This window comes from Pyrus communis, chromosome 17 (assembly GCF_041283825.1).
Source record: "Pyrus communis isolate YQ-2024b chromosome 17, ASM4128382v1, whole genome shotgun sequence".
Taxonomy (NCBI): Eukaryota; Viridiplantae; Streptophyta; class Magnoliopsida; order Rosales; family Rosaceae; genus Pyrus; species Pyrus communis.
The window spans coordinates 22,579,776-22,601,656 of record NC_142581.1 but is presented as its reverse complement, the minus strand read 5'-3'; the positions used below and the strand labels follow the sequence as shown (position 1 = coordinate 22,601,656).

The 21,881-nt window shown below is 38.2% G+C and overlaps 3 protein-coding genes across 6 annotated transcripts; 1 reads left to right on the top strand and 2 right to left on the bottom strand.

The window, feature by feature from the left end:
* The first annotated feature begins 496 nt into the window (after positions 1-496).
* Positions 497-3,977, top strand: LOC137708945 (U-box domain-containing protein 52-like). Its single transcript, XM_088688705.1, has 8 exons — positions 497-653; positions 981-1,108; positions 1,231-1,400; positions 1,509-1,539; positions 1,867-2,152; positions 2,342-2,443; positions 2,518-3,678; positions 3,782-3,977. The coding sequence occupies exons 5-8, from the start codon at positions 1,961-1,963 to the stop codon at positions 3,875-3,877; spliced, it is 1,551 nt and encodes a 516-aa protein (XP_088544831.1). The 5' UTR covers positions 497-653; positions 981-1,108; positions 1,231-1,400; positions 1,509-1,539; positions 1,867-1,960; the 3' UTR covers positions 3,878-3,977.
* A 314-nt stretch (positions 3,978-4,291) lies between these two features.
* LOC137707827 (pre-mRNA-processing-splicing factor 8A) lies at positions 4,292-14,842 on the bottom strand. Its single transcript, XM_068446750.2, has 15 exons — positions 14,406-14,842; positions 13,614-13,737; positions 13,405-13,497; positions 12,882-13,272; positions 8,876-12,288; positions 8,488-8,741; positions 7,521-8,137; positions 7,331-7,437; positions 6,980-7,234; positions 6,391-6,864; positions 5,950-6,111; positions 5,604-5,801; positions 5,220-5,498; positions 4,835-5,077; positions 4,292-4,725 (listed from the first exon to the last, which is right to left on the bottom strand). Exons 1-15 carry the CDS (start codon positions 14,645-14,647, stop codon positions 4,534-4,536), a joined length of 7,044 nt encoding a protein of 2,347 aa, XP_068302851.2. The 5' UTR covers positions 14,648-14,842; the 3' UTR covers positions 4,292-4,533.
* A 5,073-nt stretch (positions 14,843-19,915) lies between these two features.
* On the bottom strand, positions 19,916-21,474 carry LOC148689629 (uncharacterized). 4 transcript variants are annotated; one of them, XM_088688848.1, is made up of 4 exons: positions 20,954-21,299; positions 20,476-20,679; positions 20,234-20,364; positions 19,916-20,112 (listed from the first exon to the last, which is right to left on the bottom strand). In XM_088688848.1, exons 1-4 carry the CDS (start codon positions 21,134-21,136, stop codon positions 19,980-19,982), a joined length of 651 nt encoding a protein of 216 aa, XP_088544974.1. In that variant the 5' UTR covers positions 21,137-21,299; the 3' UTR covers positions 19,916-19,979. The 4 variants fall into 4 exon arrangements, 1 of the variants encoding a protein (XP_088544974.1); XR_015958340.1 differs by having other exon boundaries at positions 19,985-20,112; positions 20,234-20,333; positions 20,954-21,298; XR_015958339.1 differs by having other exon boundaries at positions 19,985-20,333; positions 20,954-21,296.
* Between the last annotated feature and the right edge of the window lie 407 nt (positions 21,475-21,881).

Here is a 21,881-nt window from a genome sequence, read left to right as displayed (position 1 = left end):
ATTGTTTTCAGTTATTTTAAAAGTACTTCTAAACGAGCTCATGGTTAATGTTTTTACAAAAATAAGATCTTATACCATGTCGTTTTAAGGTTATGACTTTCTGTACATTGGCACAAGGATAATGCTAGGGAAACCAAATTTTTAGACCAATTTTGCAAACCACATGATGCATAGATAAAAATAAGCACATTTATCGACGCTTAAATAATAATCAAATTAACAATATTCACATCATTTAGTTTACAAAATTTGATTTAAAATTTTGGTCTCCCTGCATTACCCTTAGCACAATATCAGTAATAAATGTACACCTTGTAACTTGTGAGACACCTTCTTTTCATAATGTTGAAAAATATCTCAAGTTTAAATCTCCTTCTCAAACGATTAAAAATGCGACCATAATAAAAACTAGTATGAGTCTATGATTACCTACATTTGCTCCCAATGCTTTCTAGCTAAATAGTAAATTCCCCCATTTTATTTCTTAAATATATAAAATATTGAAAATTTCCCCATTTTCCTTCTGTTTTTTTTTTTCCCCTGATATCTTTTTAGTTGCAGGTGGGGAATTGACAGAGGTGAACAAAAATCAAAATGAAGATCAAGCCAAAGACTTGTTCCTCCCATTCCGTTGCTTCTGCACCAAAAAAGCTGTGAGTCCTCCATTTGCTATTTTCTCCTTTTAATTGATTAATTAATTAGTTAATTTTGTATCCAAAAGATCATGAGTTCGAGACTTCGAATGGTGAAAACAGTTTCTTTGCAAATCAATACTAAGCGTACATACTATAGACGTTCTTCACCCTCGCAAATCTGGGAGCTTGTTGGCTTGGAATCGCCTTTTTTTAATTAATTAGTTAATACAACCATCATTTTATTCTTGTTTCAGAAAATTACATTCTCATTATGATATATGATTTGGTCATTAGTCAAATTCAATTAATTTATCATGTTTATTTAATTGTATTGATTTGTTACAGATTAAAAGCAATGAAGTGATAGTGGAGGATGCTGATATAGCAAAAGCACTCATCAACTATGTTGCCGCTAATTCTATTCAAGTTTTGGTGCTTGGTGCACCATCCAAAAACAGCTTTGGCTTCTTCAGGTGCTTTTGATGTGAATTTTTATGCACAGAGTATTTCTGTATACGAAGATGTATGCATATATATACCTTAATTACTTAGTTAATTAGAATCCTAACGTCAATCTTGTTGTTTTTACAAAAAGATTCAAAGCGAAAGACATCCCAAGCACTGTGTCAAAAGGGGCACCAGACTTTTGCACTGTGTATGTCATTGGCAAAGGAAAGATCACGCATTGCCGACCAGCTACCGCCGAACTACCCTCAAATGATTCGAGAAATTCGCAACACACGAGGCTCCACCAGTACTCAAGAGGTTTGTTTCTGTAGCTCTAACATCAATGTATGCATGTTTATTCCTCACCACACAAGTATATTGGTTAGTTTTGGTCATTAGTTACTGAGTTTTCTTTAATTGGCACAGAACCGGAGAGCCCGCTGAAGAACAAGTTCAGGTAAGCTCTGATACTGATTCAGTGAAACTACGTCGTACCACATTTTTGAACTACTTGTAATCCAAGTTACTAGTAGAGACGAGACCCGCCTAATTATGGGTCAACGGTACCACCATTAGAGATGCGATCCACACTGTGGTCCGAAAATGTGATCCCTCCAGTGTTGGCATTACTCGAGGTTTAGATCAGCAACATTTTCTTGCACCATGTTTGAGTTCAAACTCTCGATTTTAATCTTGCTTTCTCCAAGTAATCTCTACGTAAATTTTCGACCAAATGTGTTAAAACTTAAAACGGTGAGAATTAACCTCTGATAAAAATATACAGGCCAGCATTAACAAGAGCAACACCTATAGTGAAGAAATCATATGAGCCCTTGCCTGACATTGATTTACCGCCTGTGAGCAGCGAAGTGCAAACCATGGATCGCATCTTAAATTATGATAGCACGCCGTCGAAAATGACCCATCAAAGTTCAAGCGGCTCAGAGTTGGACAGCAGAAGCTCTTTGTCATCTTACTCCGGAACCAAGTTCATTGACATGACATCTGCGCCGAATGGTTTTTCATCATCCTCATTTGAAAGTGGAAGGTCATGGTCATCACAAAACAGGGTAAGACATTGTTCCCAGCATAGTAAACTTGAATACACCACCAGCTACAAGCTTTGGAGCATGCCTCCAACTATTTGCGAATGTTTTTCACGACACAGTGCATAAAGAAATGCGTCGAGTACAATAACATACGATTCATCCAGAAAAGTTCAAAATATTGATATACTTAGTTTGCCTCGAAAATAATAGGATGACATGGAAGCTGAGATGAGGAGGCTCAGGCTAGAGCTCAAGCAAACAATGGAGATGTACAGCATGGCTTGCAAGGAGGCAATCTCAGCAAAACATAGGGTATGGATGCGATATGTTATTTGACTATATACTTTGTTTAAGATAGGCACATTCAAGCATAAAAATCTTCACAGGAAAAGGAACTTCAACAGTGGAAATTGAACGGAAAGCACAGATTAGAAGAAGCACGACTCGCTGAGGAAGCTGCATGTGCGCTTGCACGGAAGGAGAAAGCAAAAAGTAAGGTAGCGATTGAGGCAGCACAAGCAGCTGAAAGGGTTGCAGAACTGGAAGCAGAAAGACGGAAAAACTCGAAAATGAAAGCTCTTGAAAAACCTAAAGGAAAGAAGTCGCTAGAATCAAAGGGGTACGATCTGAGGTACAGGAGATACACAATTGAAGATATTGAAGCGGCGACAAATTATTTTTCACAAGCCTATAAGATTGGAGAAGGAGGCTACGGTCCGGTCTACAGAGGTGAACTAGATCACACACCGGTAGCAATAAAAGTTCTGCGTCCGGATGCTGCCCAAGGGCGGTCGCAATTCCAGCAAGAGGTTGAAGTATTGAGCTGCATTAGGCATCCAAACATGGTTCTCCTACTTGGAGCCTGCCCAGAATTTGGTTGTCTGGTCTATGAGTACATGGCCAATGGTAGCTTAGAAGACCGTCTCTTCCGGAAAGGCCACACCCCGGTGATTCCTTGGCAGCTAAGGTTCAGAATTGCTGCAGAAATTGCCACCGGACTTTTGTTTCTTCATCAGACCAAGCCAGAACCCGTTGTACACCGTGACCTAAAACCCGGCAACATCTTGCTAGACCATAACTATGTGAGTAAGATTAGTGACGTAGGTTTGGCCAGGCTTGTCCCTCCATCAGTAGCCAATGCTGTCACTCAATATCACGTGACATCAATGGCCGGAACATTCTGTTATATCGACCCAGAGTATCAGCAGACCGGAATGCTTGGGGTGAAATCTGACGTTTACTCACTCGGGGTCATGCTTCTACAACTAATAACTGCCCAGCCGCCAATGGGTTTGACTTTCAAAGTTGAGGATGCTATTGAGAGTGGGACTTTCGCGGAGATGCTTGACCCTGATGTTCCCGACTGGCCTGTTAAGGAAGCATTAAAGTTTGCGCAGCTAGCCTTACAGTGCGCTGAAATGAGGAGAAAAGACAGACCGGATCTTGGCAAGGTTGTGCTACCGGAGCTAAACAGATTGAGAGCACTCGCGGACGAGAGAATGGATCCTTTCAGGCTAGGTGGTAATGCACTACACTCACCAAGACAAGTAAGTTACATAACATAAGCATGAAAGATTTTCTTTGTTTTAGCTTTTTCTGCCTATGTTCTCATAGTTTTTCGTTTTGTTTTGTTGTTTGGTTTCAATGTAGGATGTTATGAGCGACCGCCTCTCTGGATACTATAGCCGTTCGAGCACATCATCATATGCCGAAAGAATGTTCTCCGGCTCCGATGTCAGGCATTAGCTTAGAATTCCAAACACAGCCCAGAAGTAGCCAAATTTATGTGTGAATAGAATTTTGTATTGTCAAATTGTTACTTTTTGTAATGTCATGTTTGCCAGACTATTTGATTCTGGCCAAAGACAAAGCAAGGCAATGAACAAATACAACAGAAAAATTAATGACGTGAACCGGCTGAATCGCCTTCGCATGTTCCGTAATCTTGGTAACAGGTTTATGGGTTTAAATTTTAGACACAAAGAAACCACCCGAAACCCTAAACCGTAAATTGAGTTATAGGCCGCATCAAATTTTACGAGACTTGTAACTCAAGTAATTTACAGGCCGCATCCTCAAGAGTCATTGCTAAAAAATTGTGAATGCTTGAACTACAAGCATTCTACTTTCTACCACTTCAAGGAGGAGAGCTTATGAGTATGACTAGGAAATTTCATCTTTCAGCAACAAAACTAGTACTTTGCTACAAAATCAAATATTTACAGGCCTCGTCTGAAAACACGAACATACTAACGTCACATGTAGCTTTACAAGTGCACAAGCATTTTCATCCACAAATGGATTCTTACAACAAAAAGCTCCATTAGAATATAACAGAATTGGTTTTTCTGAATGCGAAAGTACTCCTCTGTCACTTTTGCATTACATCTTACGACACAAGTTTATGTGAAGGTGTCATCGCGATCTCCTTCCACCGTGTCACCCTCCTCCAGGTTGCTGAACTCAAGGTAATGGGTCGGCCTGTGGTCCTCGTGATAGTACTCCCTGGGTGTTCCGAGCTTGATGCCGTACTTCATGCTAGGTGTATGCTTCACCCCCATGAAGTTGTAGTTCCATGGACCAGTGTCCGGAATCTAAAAACAAAACGGAAAATGAACAAATTAGCCCAGTAAAAGTAGAGACCCTCCCACAATATTAGTGGGAACATAAATAGGCCGAACAAAGGGTATTAACGAATCTCACCATATAGAAACCAAGGAAGCGGTCACTGAGAAGCATCTGAACCTTCTCGTAATGAGTGGGAAGGTATCCATGAGGATTGCTTCCTGTGTCTTTATTGACACGTCCCCATTCATAACCAGATGGAGTAAGTTTGTATGCGGTTAAAGAGCAGGAACCTGGAGTGAAACTGCAGGTTAAAATGATGCATTTCTCCCCATCCCATTGCTTGGTGTTCTCTAAAATCTTGGCATGAGAAGTGAGATCCTGCGGCAGAAGAAAAAAAAGAACAAAAAGAGTTATTTTCTTGTCCACCACATTCCTCCATAACAGAAGGCAAACCCCAAACAAACAAGCATAACAATCGATCAAAGATCAGAAGGATTGATAGATTGATTGGGTAAAATACCTGAGGAGAAAGCTGAGGAAGCTCATTTGGCTGCGTGTGCATCCATCCCAGAGGCTCCAAATCGTTGAGGAAATCATGATCAGGAAGAGCTGATGGAAGATGAACTTGTTGGTGGGTCCCCCATTGTGGTGGCATTGCAATGCAGCGGATTTCCTTGACCTGAGGGTTGTCGGGTGGGCTTATGCCATACAAGTAACCAGCTATTTGCGTCCTCAGATCCGCAATGCAGATAAACTTTTTCAAAATGTTCTTAGGCATAATATAGGTGTAACCCGTTTCCTGTAGCAACATTCATGCTCCCATGTCAATGAACAAATAAGGATAAGAAAAGATCAAAGCACAAAAACTACATAATATCATATTTATTAAAAAATAAAACCCTACCTTTATATCTTCTGAATTCACATATATATGATTGACACGAAGATATAGATTTGTAGCTGATATTGCTCTCACACGCCAATCAGTTTTGGAGCCAAATGCACTTTGCTCATAGGGACTTGTGGTGGTGACAATGAGTTCATCACCATGCACATTTGTAGTCCTTGTTGTGACTGCTGTCAGCTGACTGGCTTCTTTGGCCTAAAAATGCAAATTGAACAATATAAGTTAACTCGTAACAAAATTAAAAGACAGCCCACGTATACAACTGAGTCAGGCAAAACAAGTCTACATATAAGTGTGGGTGTTGTGTGTATCAAAATTCAAACCACCAGAAGAAAAACATCACCTGTTTTTCTATTTCTGCAATTTGCTGTCTCTGTTGAGAAGGTGGGGTGATCTCAGCTCCGAGTATAATGTCACGGATCTCAGATTGTGTTAGGGCTGATGTATTCACATTGTTCTTTTTTGCGTAGTCTGACAATATGAGATCCCTTAGAGCAACCTCAACCTGTACCATGCATCGTATTCAGTAACATTATTAGATTGACAGATGCAAGCAAGTATGAAAAGTTAACAAAATCTACAAAAGTTCCATTCGAATAGACCTTCTTAACCTTTCGGAGTACAAAAAATCAAAATCATTTTCAGATTTCTGGACAGATCAATAAAGGTAACAGATGATGACTATAGGTTATCATAGCAACTCTGACTAGTGTGTGTGTGATACCAAAAAGATGCTAGCAGAGCAACATCTACTTAAAGGAATGCACAAACACAATGACATTACCTTCATCCATTGATCATCAGAAAGAGAAGGCCAGATGTGATGCGGCTCGGTAATGACCGTTTTATCAGGCTTCAGTAACATCTTTGCCTTCTCATTGTTCACATGAAGTGCACGAAGAATCAAAATTAACCGAGAGAATGCAGTGTATGATGAAATACTCTTCAACCAGTCATCATAAATATTGAAAAGAACCATCTGTGGTTCAGTAGCCTTCAATATCAGATCACCAAATTTCTCGATCTTCAAACAAGCTTGGAAAGGAAGCTGCAGCTCACTTCCTTTTATGACTATGTTGGGGAAATCGAGCAAATGAACCTCTAAGGGATCCAACATTCCCTTACGAGTCACAATAATTTGTTTTGGCTGTTCTTCCACTGGCAAAGAACGCACAAGTGCAGCAACTTCTTCTGCAGTTTTCCACTTAGCCAACTGACCAAGACGCTTCTGTCCCGCCCACACACTTGTGTGGATAACCTGCAAAATATGAACTTATGACATGAAGTTCAAAACCTCCACAGAAAGGTTAAAGAAAAGAGAGCGAGAGAGAAAGAAAGGCTAATTTCCAAATATCACAGAAACAAAGACATACCTTCAGGAATAGCTGCCCCGTCCTTGGATTGAATATGAAGATAGCACCATTGATTGGTTTTGTAGTGAGATTTCCTTCAAATGTCTTATGGATTGTAACACGATACACATTGGTATCATCAACAAACCAAATGATTTGATTGCTGAAGATCTCCCCATAGTTTTGGGATGACAAATATGGCTCTGTGGGCTCAGAAGAATATAGCTGCAATCCTTTCCTTATTCGCTCTCTCAGGACATACAAGGCTGGATTTGACTGCAAGAACATGAAGAATAATTAGTTAGCTGCTTCTGACAAATTTTAATCTAATAAAAGTACATCATAAAACTTCAATAGTGACAATTGACATACTTTCATGATCTTGTTCATTGCCTGTTGAAGCAGCGGTTTTGAACCAGGAAACCAGTTACCAAATGCAGAATGCAAATTATATGCCAAATCAAGACCAATCATCACCCCTGCATGAAACAAGCATGATTACATTCCCAAAAAAAGATAAATGAAAGACACAAACAATAAGGCAACCAGAAAAACCACAAACCTGTGGGAGATGGATAGATGGACATGTTGTCAGTGGTGTAGTCCATAAACTTAGCTCGGGTGTAACGCTCAATATCGTGAGAATCATAATCTCCCCAACGGAGTTGTACATCTATCCAGTACTTATTGCTCGCTTTCTGGTCAAACACATCCTTTGGCTCAGCAACAAGACTAGGTTTCGACATTGGCCATCTATGGGCAGCAAACAGAAGAATGTCAGCACAAGAGCTGTTCATTTTGTAACTCTTCCTGGGATGTATCGTTTCCTTCTGAACGGTTTCAATTTCCAAAGCATCCAACTCTTGATCCAAAACCTGACAGAGATCCATGACAACACTTTCATGAATCTTCTGCCACAAGTGAGCACGGAATATCTGAATCAGTGATATCTTCAAGGTTGGAATCTTCCCGTGCATAAATATTCCAGTTAAATCTAGCTGCACTTGGAAACCAACATATACATTGGCCCGATTTATGGTAGGTGACCACCAGAGAGTAAACCTACGATTGGGGATTTGATTGAGCCCAGATCTCTGTGCATTTGTCAACTTTTTATACTTCATCGACTCCTCAAAACCAGATGCTTTCTCCCAGAAGAGCCCCTCCCAGGTAGGAAAGCTGAAATTAGAAAGAGTTCAGAAATGTGCAATATTTATGTTTTCCACTATAATATATAAGTTTCACACTTGATATAATTGAGAACACATAAAACAAATGCTAGATTATAGAAAGCCCACATAGATCAGCCACAATATGAATTTTATTAATTCGATGTAATGATGGGTTCTGATTAGTTGTATCTCAGCTGCAATTGCGTAGGTCAATATCTTTCATTCACCTATCACCTATGCAATCTGTATCTACGCAATAAAGGGTAGTATAATGTTCTATAGGCTTATGGTCTGGAATAACTTTATAAAATATTAAAAATTGATAGCTAACTGAGCAACATAGAGTAGCAAACTTACTATGTTCCTTTGAATAACGTATGCTCAAGGATTCCTTCAACACCTCCAAGGGCTTGAATCACATCAGTTCGGTAGTTGTTTAAGTTCCACAATTTCCCATCATGCCTCTGGTGTGTCCACCAGAAAGGATTTTGTTTCAACACTTGGTACTGCTTAAAATCTGTCCGAACTCTCCAACCTTTGTCATATGCTAAAGTATGCCGGTCCTTTTGGAACAAAGTATTTATGCGTGGTATTCCCCTATCCCATGAATCCTGTCAACCAAATGAATAAGTGTTTAGAAATAATGTACAGCCCCAGATAAAAGCAAAGGAAAAGAAATTTAATTTTCACAAAAAAAGAAGGATATAACAGGGGAACAAACACTAGGCAATAACAGAATGCTCACTTCCAAATCTTCAAGAGTCAGACGCCTATTTTGTGCCTGAGCTTCCTGCCTTTTCAGTGCATATTCTGCCCAAACACGTTGTGAATCTATAAATTCACTCTCCCATGGTTGTATGTAACGGTAAAGATTTGGAATCAGCTGGTCCCCTTCATGACTCATTCCACTCCTAAAATGACTCACACCAACATCAGTCTGCTGACTGAAGCGGAGGTCACTTTGTGGAATCAATATGTGCCCCATAGATAACATGCCAAGCCCTCCAATTTCCTTTGGCGTGTAAAAGATGACAGGTGGAAACCTGCTAGGCATCTTTGAATTCAACCCAATCTTAATACGGGTCTGAATCTTATTTTCACATTTGACAAGCAAATCCAACAGTTCTTGTGTATGAACAGTTGCTTCACGGAAGTAAGTCATTAGACCAATAAGTGCTGTATTCCACTTGTTGACAATTTTTGTAAATGTTGTAGACCCTGAAGACATAAGAATCTGCCTCACACGATTCTCAAACACCTTCATGTGTTCATCATCAACACGTAAGAAAGCAACTGCAGTCCTCTCCTTTGTTTGCTCATTCTGCAAATTCCAAACCCCATCCCTAGTGTTGCTGAATGCTTCTTGACTCATTCTTATCTTGGGAAGTATCCGAACTTCAAATCCACACATGCTGAAAAGCAAATTTGGATTATCCTTGCTATAAACAGAAACAAAGCTGTTCTCCCACTCCAAAGTTGTGATGCTTCGAGGGAGACGGTTCTTCATATCCCAGAAAACACTCCTCCCAAGATTGACATCATGTTTCATGAGCCTCATTCTAGCATCTCTTGGCCAGCATTTCTTATTATTGTATCCAACCATATTTTCATTATTGGGGTCCGGATGCTCGGTAAGATATCGCTGAATAAGATCACGAGCCTCCTCGTGGGTGAAGCGGAACAAGATATGCACCCTGTCAATGTATCTAGAATACAGCCTGATAGGATGCCGTGTCTCAACCTTTGTGTCCCAATAGGTGATGAATTCATTTGGCATCTGGGGTGGACCGGCAATTTCACTGGCCCGAGTCAACCCAAGAAGTAACAGATCCAACACAAGCCCATAATATTGCACTACAAAAGATGCAAACTGAAGACCACGTATTAGACCATACGAATTTGTATGACTCATATCTTTGTAAGACAATACCACATTGTTCTTTGCAGTGACATAATCAGCAATATTATGGTCAAGAACAAGACGCAGGAGCCTATTTAGCATTGTCAAGTCAATCTTTTCAAAAAACTTCTCAAACTTCGTTTGAAGCATCACCACACACTGCCCCTCACTCGTGTCCCATATGCTCTGTAAATTGTTTATTCCCTGACACCATTTATAAACCAAGAGTGGAGGTGGCTCTGAATCTGCAGGCTTGATCCAGTTTGGAAAGAGATGACGTTTGTCACCCTCATACCATAAATATTGATCAAGATATGCATCTGTAATCTTCTCAAGAGGTTCTATCTCATAAACTGGAATCAGATAGCTATACAAATCCATGAACTCTATACCAACTTCTTTGAATGCACGCTGAGTGAGCAAGTGGCGCTTAATTCGTGACAATGCCTCATGAGGATTGTCATAGGCTTGTTCAATGAGACCCAACTCTTCTCTTTGAAGCTGGTTCAATCTTACAGCCACACTATAAGACTCCTTTAACCTCTCCAGAGCAAGGATCAGAAGCTTGGTGTCATGTTTGTATGACAATGGAGGGAACGGAATGGGTGTAAACTTTCTTGATTCCAACCAGTGCACGGTTGTGGTGTAAATTGCAACTGCCTCTTCTGGTGTAACATATGGACCATCTTTCAAATAATTGTGCTGACGCTCCTGCTCTGCCTTTAGCCAGAGACGAGTTAATCTTCCTAGATTCTTCCGACAAACTGTCTTATCTACAGTAGCACCTCTTCTTATACGTTCACGATTGTAGTGAGCAACATTTGTCCACCAGTCTGCCTTCGACTTCACATAACGAAGAATCATATTTTCAATAGGAACAGGCAAACCAGGAACCTTCCAAGGGATGTTAGCTTTCCAGCAGCGCCATGCCTCACTGAGATGTTGCAAGATAGTTCTGGCTTTATTTTGCTTGATACCCTCTGGCATGGCATCAAGAACATCATGCATCACAGCAGCTCGAAGCTCCAAGTCAAAATGGCTTTCAACACGCTGCTTAGTAACAGTCTTTGCCACTCCTTTTGAATGGCGCCCTTCAAACTGTCGTGCAAGTAAATTTCCCAGCCACCGTTCCAGAAGAGGTACTATGCCACGAAGGAAGAACAACCACACCCTCCACATTGGTGCCCAGAACCCACATCCCGGTCCTTTTCCCACAGGCCCAGTATTGAACCGGTAGTAAATCAAGTGCTTCAAATCTTTGCACATTCTAATCTGCCTCATCAACCTATACTTATAACGGTACATTCCAGTCAACTGACCAACATGAGAAAACGTGTATTGTAGGCCATCAGCCAATTGAAAGGCATCAACATTACCCAAACGGAACTGGATATTGGCATCAACTACAAGCTTTGTCAACCGCAAGATTTCACGGCACAGATGAAAAGCATTACCAAACCGGGATTTCTTACGCTCTTTTGTTGTCAAAGTCTTCACAGGCTTCAGATTGAAATTATAATCAAGGTGAAGGTAATTCAAATTTTTCCTGTGGATCAACAGATTAAGCATGTTATAACCCTGCTTACAGACTTGAAGACCCGCTTCAGCCCAATCAAGTTCTGTAGTTTGGAAGAACTTCGTAGCTTGAAGAGATCGAAACAAATGTTTCTTCTTTTGAGCTTTGGGTGGTCTATGATGCAGCTCGTTCAATACAAAACACTTCAGCAATTTCTGATAGCTGACCCGAACTTTAACTGGATATGAAGGAGGACAATGTTCCTTGTACCACTCAGACACAAGGGGTATATCTTCTGCTCGACGGGTCCGACCAGATCTCATGTTAAAAGGGCGTGGGGCAAACAAAAGAGAGATTCCGGCAGCTGTGGTGTCAGTATAAAGCTGAGTATCTTTGAGAAATGGTTCCACCACATCCGGCAATGTAAAGATATCATCTTCCTCCTCATCAGAAGTTTTCTTCTCACGCCTATCCTTATTAGTGCTGGGTATTGGGTGTATCAATGGATCATAATAAAACGCAGGTAGATCAGGATCCTCGGTTTTTATGTACATCACCATGGGTGTGTGATACACACAAAGCTTGACCTTCCTGGGTCTATTGTTGTAGAGATGAGGGAATGCAATCCTGTACTCCGTTCTGAGAGGTGACCGAATAATGAGTTTGTTGATGTCATTAAACTCATTCCAGTCCTCATCCCCTTTCTCCATATCCCGATACAATGGTTCAAATTTAGGTCCACCTGCAAATGGTATAGCAAAACAAAAGAGGCGCATATAAGTTCAAAGCTAAATACACAAACTGAACAACACACATAGATACAACTTAGCAGCTTAATGGGCCTTTTTAGTTACTATAGGCTTTGGAAGTAATATTTTGACTGAGGAAAACAGTGACCAGCTGAGCACTATTTAAAACCGTAAACATAACCCTGGCCTGGCCCCAGTATCCAACATAGCAAGTGAAAAATTAGAAGGAACCATGACTGCACCCAAATGTTTGAAGTGAAGAATTAAAGCATAGAATAATGATCAAGACACAACAATGTATGTGCCCAACACAATACTCAAATGGAGTAATAAATTGATACCATAATTTCCCTAGACTGCATATTCAACATCTTAAATCATGCAATGTGTGAAGATATAATGTCAATCAGAAACTGGAAATAACACAATTCCGCAAGCAGACCCCTTGGAACTGACAACAGTCTAATGCATAAAAGGCTGACACCAGAAAGACACCACTAACAAACAAAGAAAAACAAAAACAATGAAATAAGAGTAATTTTTCTTTCAACAAGTGGCAAGCCAATAGAGAGAAAAATACGGATACCTGGAATGCACATATTGAGTGCTTTGGCTGTAAAAAAAGACTCCATGTCAAAAAGGTAGAAATAATTGCGGTCAATAAGATCAGAAAGCAGTTGTCCAGCTAGTCGATGAAGAGTTGCCATGATCGGAAGCGACAGATGCCACTTCCTATAACTTGGGCCATTTATGAGCTTTGTCTTAACAAGAGGTTTATGGTCATAAAACCATGTATACACAGCAGAATCTTCTTCTTCATCCAACTCCAATTGAATTGGCTCTAGGGGATCAACGTCTAACAGATTATCAGCATAGTCTAACGGAGGTTCCTCATCATCAAATGGTGGAAACCGCATTCTTTTGAAATGCCGACGATCCCTCTTCTCCCTTCTCATCATAATCCACATTGAACCCCACTGTAAAAATAAAATACACCAAATCCACTAAAAATCATCCAAAGGAGGAAGAAAAGACTAAAAACTTAAAGAATTTGATAGCACAATATACAAACTTAAGCAGCATATAAATGATATAAGAGAGATAAGCACCTGAGCCAAATAGATGGGTTCAACAACCCAAGGTATTTCATTTATAAATGTAATTGCCCCAGTTATATGGTACAAAACCTTCACATCCCGGACCTGTTACAGAAGTAATTGATAAAATCAGTGCCACATCGGTAAAAATCACACAACGGATAAATCTAGACATCAAAAATGAAAAGTTTGCAAGGATATGAGAGACATAGAACAAGTACCTGCTCCCATGGCATTGGCATGTTCTCAAGGAGCTTGTAAACGGCATGGGGGACAAACTTAAGTGCTCCGAGATACACTCGTTTATCATGACGAAATTTCTTTGAGGACATATCTCCATGGTCCCTGTCAAAAGACACCAAATTAAATACTATTCAGGTCAAGATCTACCTAATGCAGTAAAGTACAAGCACATTCATTATGTGAAACCATGAAAGGGGGCAAAGGACATCAGTGAGAAGCGTGAAAAAACACATATCATGTCGATTCTAAGTAGTGATAACAAAAAAGAAATCATACTGGTGAATTAAAAAAACATTCTAATGCAGCAACATTTGTCAAACCGAATATGTATAACAGAAATTAAAAGATATCTCCAATGAGAAACTGAAGCTTCTCTATCTCGCATATTCCACCAAAACAAATCCAATTTTATACTGCTTCTTCTAGTGTTCGAAATAAATTGACAAACGCTCCGAAGATTTTCTCATACAAAACAATCAGAATTCAACAATAACCATAAATATCAAACGCCTAAAGCAACCTAACCTCTTCAACAACCTCATACTTAACCTGGTTCCATACTTTCGACTACGATACACTAGGTCTTAAGCAAATCTATTCTTCACCCTTCTTCATATAAATTTTCAAATCAGTTCATTGAAAAAATAAACACAAAAAACCCCAAAACAAATCCATTATCCGAAACCGAACCTACAGATCTTCGCCGCCGAAATTAAAACGAAAAACCACACAAAGATATATACATAATAGTGGAGCAGAAGCAAACTAACCTAATGATCTTCCTGACATGTTCAGGAGGCATGTCCTCCTTCTGCGACTCGACGAAGCCGAACTTGCGCTTATCGCTATACCGCTTGGAATTAAGCTGCTGCCATTTCCGGGCCTTCTCTTCAAGCTTAGCATCGGCATCAGCTGGAGAAGGCAACACCGTGTAAGATGGCTGAGCCGCTGGCGGTGGGGGAATCGACGAACCGCCGGTGCCAGGCGGCGCAATCTGGCCGTTGTTCCACATACTGCGGAACCAGAAACCGAATCGAATGCCAAACCCTGCCCAAGGCTTGTGACAGAGAGCTTTACTGCTTGTGTTTCCGCTCGAAGAAGCTTTTGAGGAGCTTCAATGGCGGTTCGCGGTTTCTAGGGTTTTGCGGGCTTTGGCTCTGGTCTCTTCTCTCAGAGCGATAGAGAGAGTGAGAGATGTAATAACCTCAGTGTGGGTGTTGAGATGTGATTTTATATTTGGAAGTTTGGCCAAAAGCCTGTGCACAGTATTTTTTTTTTTTTTTTTTTTAACAAAAAAAAAAAGATATTTTTATATTAAAAAATTAATCATAAGACTATTCATTAATTTTATTTACTGTTTGTTTTACCATTATCGTTAAACTTAAAAGTTTTAAATTTTTTTGTATTTTTGCTAGGGAGAGAGAAAGGCGGTCGCATCGCACGTGTCGGTAGTGAGGGGTGAGGATCAGAGCGCCTTTCGGGATGGGCTTGTTTCGGTAGTTGGTGTGAGCATTTGAACGACCCAAATTGTATTTAAGCCCACAATCCTTAATCCAATTTTTCTTTTTAGTCTGAACCCAATTATTTCGGGTACGTAGGACAATAGATCTATCATATATGAGAGTTAAGTTTAAAATTTCGTACTTACTTACGAGTGAAGAATAATATTAACAGATTAAAGGAATAGTTGCATTTTAGGAGTTAGAGCATCTCCAAACTTTCACGTCAAATTTTAAATTAAATGACTAAAAAGTTATCATGGAAGCTCCCTATGAAATTTATAAAAAAATTTAGGTAAAAGCTTACTTCTTATCACCTATTGTTGTAATGCACTAGAACATAATAGAATTTTCAAAGAAAATGTAAACCACGTGAGCAAGGAAGATGATTGGAAAGGTTTAATCGTTACAAGGTTCAAAGTTGAGACAAATTAAGATTAGGTTGTCACATGTAAGTGATTGAAATTCAACTAAATTTTAATTAGTTAAATCTTAACTCTTCACTCATGAAAAATGATGAACCGTCATTTGACCCCTTGAACTAGTACCCTAAAACTAACCCTATAAACTATTATTTTTTTGGTAAAATAACTCCCTTAACTATTTGAAATCAGCCAGTTGACCCCTTGTTGGTAGATTTCATCACTATTTCATCAAATTTAAAGGAAAATTAGTCTTTCATTCATCAATTCTTATTTGTTAACTATAACCACCAATGAACTTATGATATTTGAAAACAAAATAATGTGGGATGGTCTGTTATGCAAACGTTTCGTTTTTTTATGTTTTCCCATTATACTATTTGTTTTTTTAATTATTATGTGTCCATGTGTCAAAATTTTATTGGTGATCATAGCTGGCAAGTAACAATTGATGATGAAATGACTAATTTACCCTTGAATTTGATGGAATTGATTCTCTGATTTTAAATAGTTCGGGGGGTTAATTTACCAAAAAAAATAGTTTAGGGGTCAAATTTAATGGGGTGATAGTTCAGATGGTCAAACCACAATTCACCCCATGAAAAAAAAAATGTGTGGATAGTTAAATCTCTATAAACTAAACAAAAATCTATTAATTTAGCGAATATTAAATAATTAATAAATTAATGTTGGAACCAAATTCGCGCATTGCCATGAAGAGTGGAAATGCATAAACTTGAGTAACCTGTAAAAGAACAAACAACCATAAGCAACCAAAGACTGGGGGTGTCGGCTAAAGGCTTTCCTACGGTCAAGTTAGTAAACAAATATATAGGGATGGTTCGGTATGGAATCCCAAACCGAAAATGGGATCCTGAAATTTGAGATGTGGGCTAAAATTTGGGGTTTTGACCTAAAATTTTGTTCCCAATTTTATATCAATTGAAAATTGGGTTTTTTACCTCATACTTCAAATTTTATACAAATTGAAGTAGCAATTCGTTCATACCAAATCAAATTGATGTTCTAAAGTTCCAAACTACTTAATCTCATACTTCTATTTCAATAGAGTCTACTATCAAACTACTTAAATTCAACATTCAACATGCATGCAACCAAAACAAACATATATTTTTTCGATTTGGTTTGGGGTTCCCGCACCATTGAATATGTAATCCTAATTTCCGTACCGAAAGGTTCAAGATTGTTTTGGTATAGATCCCAAAAATTTCAATATTATCAGTTTGAGAATTTTTCGGTATGGGATCAAAAAAAATTTGGTATGGTATAGGATTTTCAAGAAAAATTTCTAGCCCTACAAATATATGAGACATAAGTAGTAAGCAAGATAGAGACCCAAATATGGAATCCGTATTAAATCGGGACCAATACTCACCGCTCCAATTTCGCCAAAGTTCTGGGACTATTGTTTCATTTTCTCCTAATTATATTATCTCATTTGAAATGTAGTTTGCGCACTTGAAGATTGAATGAGTTTTAAGTCTTAAGAGTCAATTACTTTGTGCAAAACATGTTTGGAGAAACCAGGTTTTGTAAATGGGTAATGCTAGGGAGATTAAATTTTGTAAATTAAATGACATGGAAGTTGATGATTGTATTATTACATAAGCGTTGATTAACATGCTTAATTCTTATTGGTGACACATCATTTAGTTTGCAAATTTAGTTTATAAATTTAGTTTCTCTAGCATTACCCTTTGTAAATATGAAGAGAAATTGTTCATTATTTGGGTTTTTGTAGAGAAACTGATCTGATTCTTTGCTTTTTGTATTCGTTTGCAGCAGAAGCACGAGACTACCAATATTGTTATATTTTTACGAGGAACGGTTATTCTTGCGGTTGACACAAGAGCTACAAGCTACTTATTAGGACTTGAATCCCATTAATGGGTGAATAAAATTCATCATTTCACACGTAGCAACTATGTTTAACTTTTTAAATAGGGTAATAATTATTGCATAATTAGTTTATACATTTAATCTCTCTAGTATTACCTTTTCTTTTAAATAGTCACAATCTTTATGTTACTGATTTTAATCATTATTTTTTAAAATTTGACCCAACAGTTTCATGGACTAACTCCTTTAGAGCAACTTCACCCGCTAAGGCAATTATTGCTCAGGCTATTGAGTTAAGGAAGTTACTGCCTTAATAAACAGTAACTGCTCGAGTACATATCCACTTCAAAATGAATTGCCCAGTCAATTGCTATTAAAATATTATTTTTCATAAAATAGTAAAAGATCATTTTATGTTTAATTTTAGATAGAATTTTTAACCAATCTCATCACGCCACGTGTCATTGTCCAAAAATACAATTTTGTGGATATATTTCCAAGTAGATTTTTAACCAATCTTGTAGCGTCACGTATCATGATCCTATAAGAATTTTGTGGATAGATTTCTGATAAGATTTTTAACCAATTCTGTTTCGCCATGTGCCACTGTCTGTTCAAAATCCTTATGGATAGATTTTCGATAAAATTTTCAACCAATCACAGGATGCCATGTGGCATTATGTACAACTGCATCCTTTCTTTTACTCCATATAAACTCTACATCCAACTTAAACTCACACACCAAGTTCAAAATCACTCTCAATCCTTCTTGATAGTGTATAAATTTTGAGTTTTTACAATGTCAGCCTCGTGTCGTATTGCCTCAAGCGGACGTGCGGGTGAGAATGGTCCGATTGCTAAGTACGAGGGGTTGGGCCCATCGAATAGTCCCACTAGTTTGGTTGGGCTGAAGCTATTTTGTTAGGGTTATGGGATTGAATCACCCAATTGCACAGGGATTGGGAAAGGGTGGAGTTGTTCTTAGCTGGAGTTCGAATTTATATTATTGCAAGAAGTAGATGTAATTTGGGAAGAACAATTACAGTAAAAAACTTTGGCTTTGTTGCAGAGGGGCCAAATAAATAATGTCCTAAGGTATTTGGATGATAGCATCTGGTAAACAAATTGGGATTTAAATTCTTGTGTTAAAGTTGGTTATAATTTATGTCCAAAACTTAAACTTCTGTAATTTCTCTGTTACCCTGAACGTTAGGTTATTCACCCAAATCACTGCGTCCTATATCCTCCTCTGTGCCTCTAATTCGCCTTCATCGTTGAACAAAATTGCTTCAGGTTCTTACATTCTAACCCAAAAACCCAATTTCCATAGCCTCTTCAGATTAACGACGATCACCTAACACATAGAGGTACGCTCTCAAAAGCGATTCCCACTACTCTATTTGGTTGGTTCTTCAATTGTCATTGTTTATTGTTGTGATTGAATTCCTCTTTCACGAATTCTAATTCTTGTTTTTGTTTTCAATTGTTGTTGTGATTAAATTTCTTGGGGTATTCTCTTATTTGGGTTTGCAATTGTTTGGTTCGAGAAATCGAAATTTAATTAAATTGGGTGTTCGATTTTGTTTACAATTTGAACCATTAAATGCGTGATTTGTTCTATACCAATTCAAATTGACCTTGAATTTAATTGGTTTGATTCGGTTGTTGTACCTAATTTATTATTTCTTTTAATGTTGTTAAATTGTGCCAAGAACATGTGGGTTTGGCACGAATTTGGCCTAAATGTTTGAGAACTTGTAATTGGATCCCTAAAATTTTCAATTCTTTGATTATACGTGTTAATTTGGTTTTGTTTCGAAATGTTGCTTTGGTAGCAGTTTTTCAAAAACAACATGCAGTTAGATACAATTTCGTTTGTACCGAACACATGAACCTGTATCTTAAACGCTACAAAAATTGTGTTTGCTTGCTTTCCAGTTTTGAGATTGTCTCCAACATCATCTAGACCTAAGTCCAAAGACAAGAAGACCCACAAATAAACCTTCGACTGGGCCTGCTAATGCAAGTAGTGAGATCCTTGCTAGTGCATAAAATCCAATTTTGAGATCTTTCACATGCAGACTAACAGAGGAATGACGAAAGTTTAAGTTTTGGGCATAAAGTTTAAATTTTCAACACTTATAAATTCACCATCACATTGTATTGTATGCTCTAGTTCTTGAACATTTGCATCCCACAAGTCAAGAAATGCGTTATCCATTCAGGTAATATATTGACCTTAAATTAGTAATCTTTATTCTTTTCCTTTTCATATATATGTTTAGTTTTAATATATGTGAATTAAATATGTAGTAATCACAGAGATGTTTTATATTCCCACTACTTGGGGCTAGTCGATGGAAATGTGGAACAACGATAATATTTATTTTAGATTGAATTTAGAAATCAAACAACTTTCAATAGAACTTACTAGTAAATTTTACCCGCACGTTGTTGCGGGAACGAAAATATAACTATAGATTATACTTTTAACATATAAATAACCAAAGACTAAGATAAACATTAAGAAGAAAATGGAGCAAAATTTTTACAGAGCTGTAACTCACAGAAAAAACATTGTCAAATGCCTTGTCATATGCAATAAAACAAATAACTCATCCTTAACACAGAAGATCAAATGTTTATAAATTATGTACCTCACCCAGAAAAGGCTTGCAAGATCGCGCAATAATACCCTAAAAAAAATAATAAACAGCATGAATAAAGCTCTTACTGGGTTATTTTAAGGAAATGTTGGAACATCTCAAGAATTAATGTACTGCAACCAAGGTCCAGCATCAGCAAGCTTGACCTAACCTTTGCAACAATATGAAGAATGGAAACTGCCTTTCTATAAAAAAGGGACTGGAAGCACATGAAGGTTTCTCAAAAGCCGCTACAGTCAGCTGAAAGATTTCTTGTTCAACCAACAAATGAGAAATAAAGTCCTATAAGAGCCCATAAAATTAAAATATAAGCATTGGAGGATGCAGGATGTAGGACTTCAAAATGATTAACGATTACTTCAGATCCTAGACAGTTTACTGGAGCTGTTGTACCTTCATCCATTCATCGTTGTATGGAGGAACCGATGCTGTTATTCTCGTAAGCTCAGTAATGCAGGAAGCAACATATAGCTTCACATGCATATCTGAGTACCTAAACAGCTCATCAGAAATTAATGCCTCCATTATCGGTAGACATGCATCTTGCATGGATCTGTGTGGTGCTTGCCTAACATTTGACAACACACCCTCAGCTTCCTAAAATACAAAAAGAAACAGAGGATCTCAGGTTTTCACAATCTTTAAAGACATGAAGAAAAGAAAAAAAGAAGTGAGATATAAGCTATAGCTATGCTTAACACAGCTTGAAACATTGCGTATCGCAACAGATTAGAATTTCTGATGAGAGTATCAACGCACCTAAAACCGTGCCATTCGTTTGTGGAAAACAACGGCAAGCACAGCCAAACCACCTTCATAAAAATTTCTTCCTAACCAAACATAAAATAAACCAACACCTAAATCAACATACCTCAACGGGAGCGATTCGTTCGCTCAAAACAGGGGGGAAAACGCCAAACACCTTCGAGAAGATCCGATCGGAATCGAAATCAAAAGACAGACGGAAAACTAAGAGAAACGGAACGGCAGAGACAAAAAAGAAGAGGAAAATAAAAAGAGGAAAAAAGAAGAGGAAAAGAAAAAGAGGAAGCATCTTCACGCACGGGCACCATACATGATCAAGGGCAAACTGAGAAAATGAGGGCTGAGAGAAGCAAATGGAAAGGTGAAAGAAAATTGGAGAGATGGAATCGAAAAGGATGATCGACGCGTGGAAGACAATGGAGGACGCGTGGGCAAAGCTGTGCAAAAGAGAAAAACAACGGGCAGAGCCCCTTTCCAAGAAGAGCAACACGCGGCATCAAAAATAAGAAAGGGGCAAAATCGTCAACTCACTGCACAATCCAAAACAAACCTAAAAATTACACAGCAAGAGAGGGGCAAAACCGGTGGAGCACTGTTAATGAACAGTAGTCATCCACCGGCTTTTAGTATATATAAATATGTATGGGAGGGTGAATAATCGTGCAATATTAGGGTTGGGCTAGGGGAATTATGTACATGTGTCGTTTGACATTTTCTTTTTAAAAAAATGGGTAGTTGTGATGCATTTCACAATCCTTGTATGCACCGAAAGCTAGAGAATGTTTTATGTAATTATCTATGTCTCAGTTGATAAATGGCCCAATGGATACTTCAATTAATGAATGGCCTTTCACTAACTTTACTCATTAAATTATTCATTGTGTCATTCATCAATTGGAATATAGATAGCATGCACTATTTTTTTTTATTAATTGGAATCTCTATTAATTAATGAAATCTTCTATGTCAACTAAAAATGGATGAAAAGATTACTTAGTCTTCTATCACACAAAAAAAAAAATTATAGGCAATAA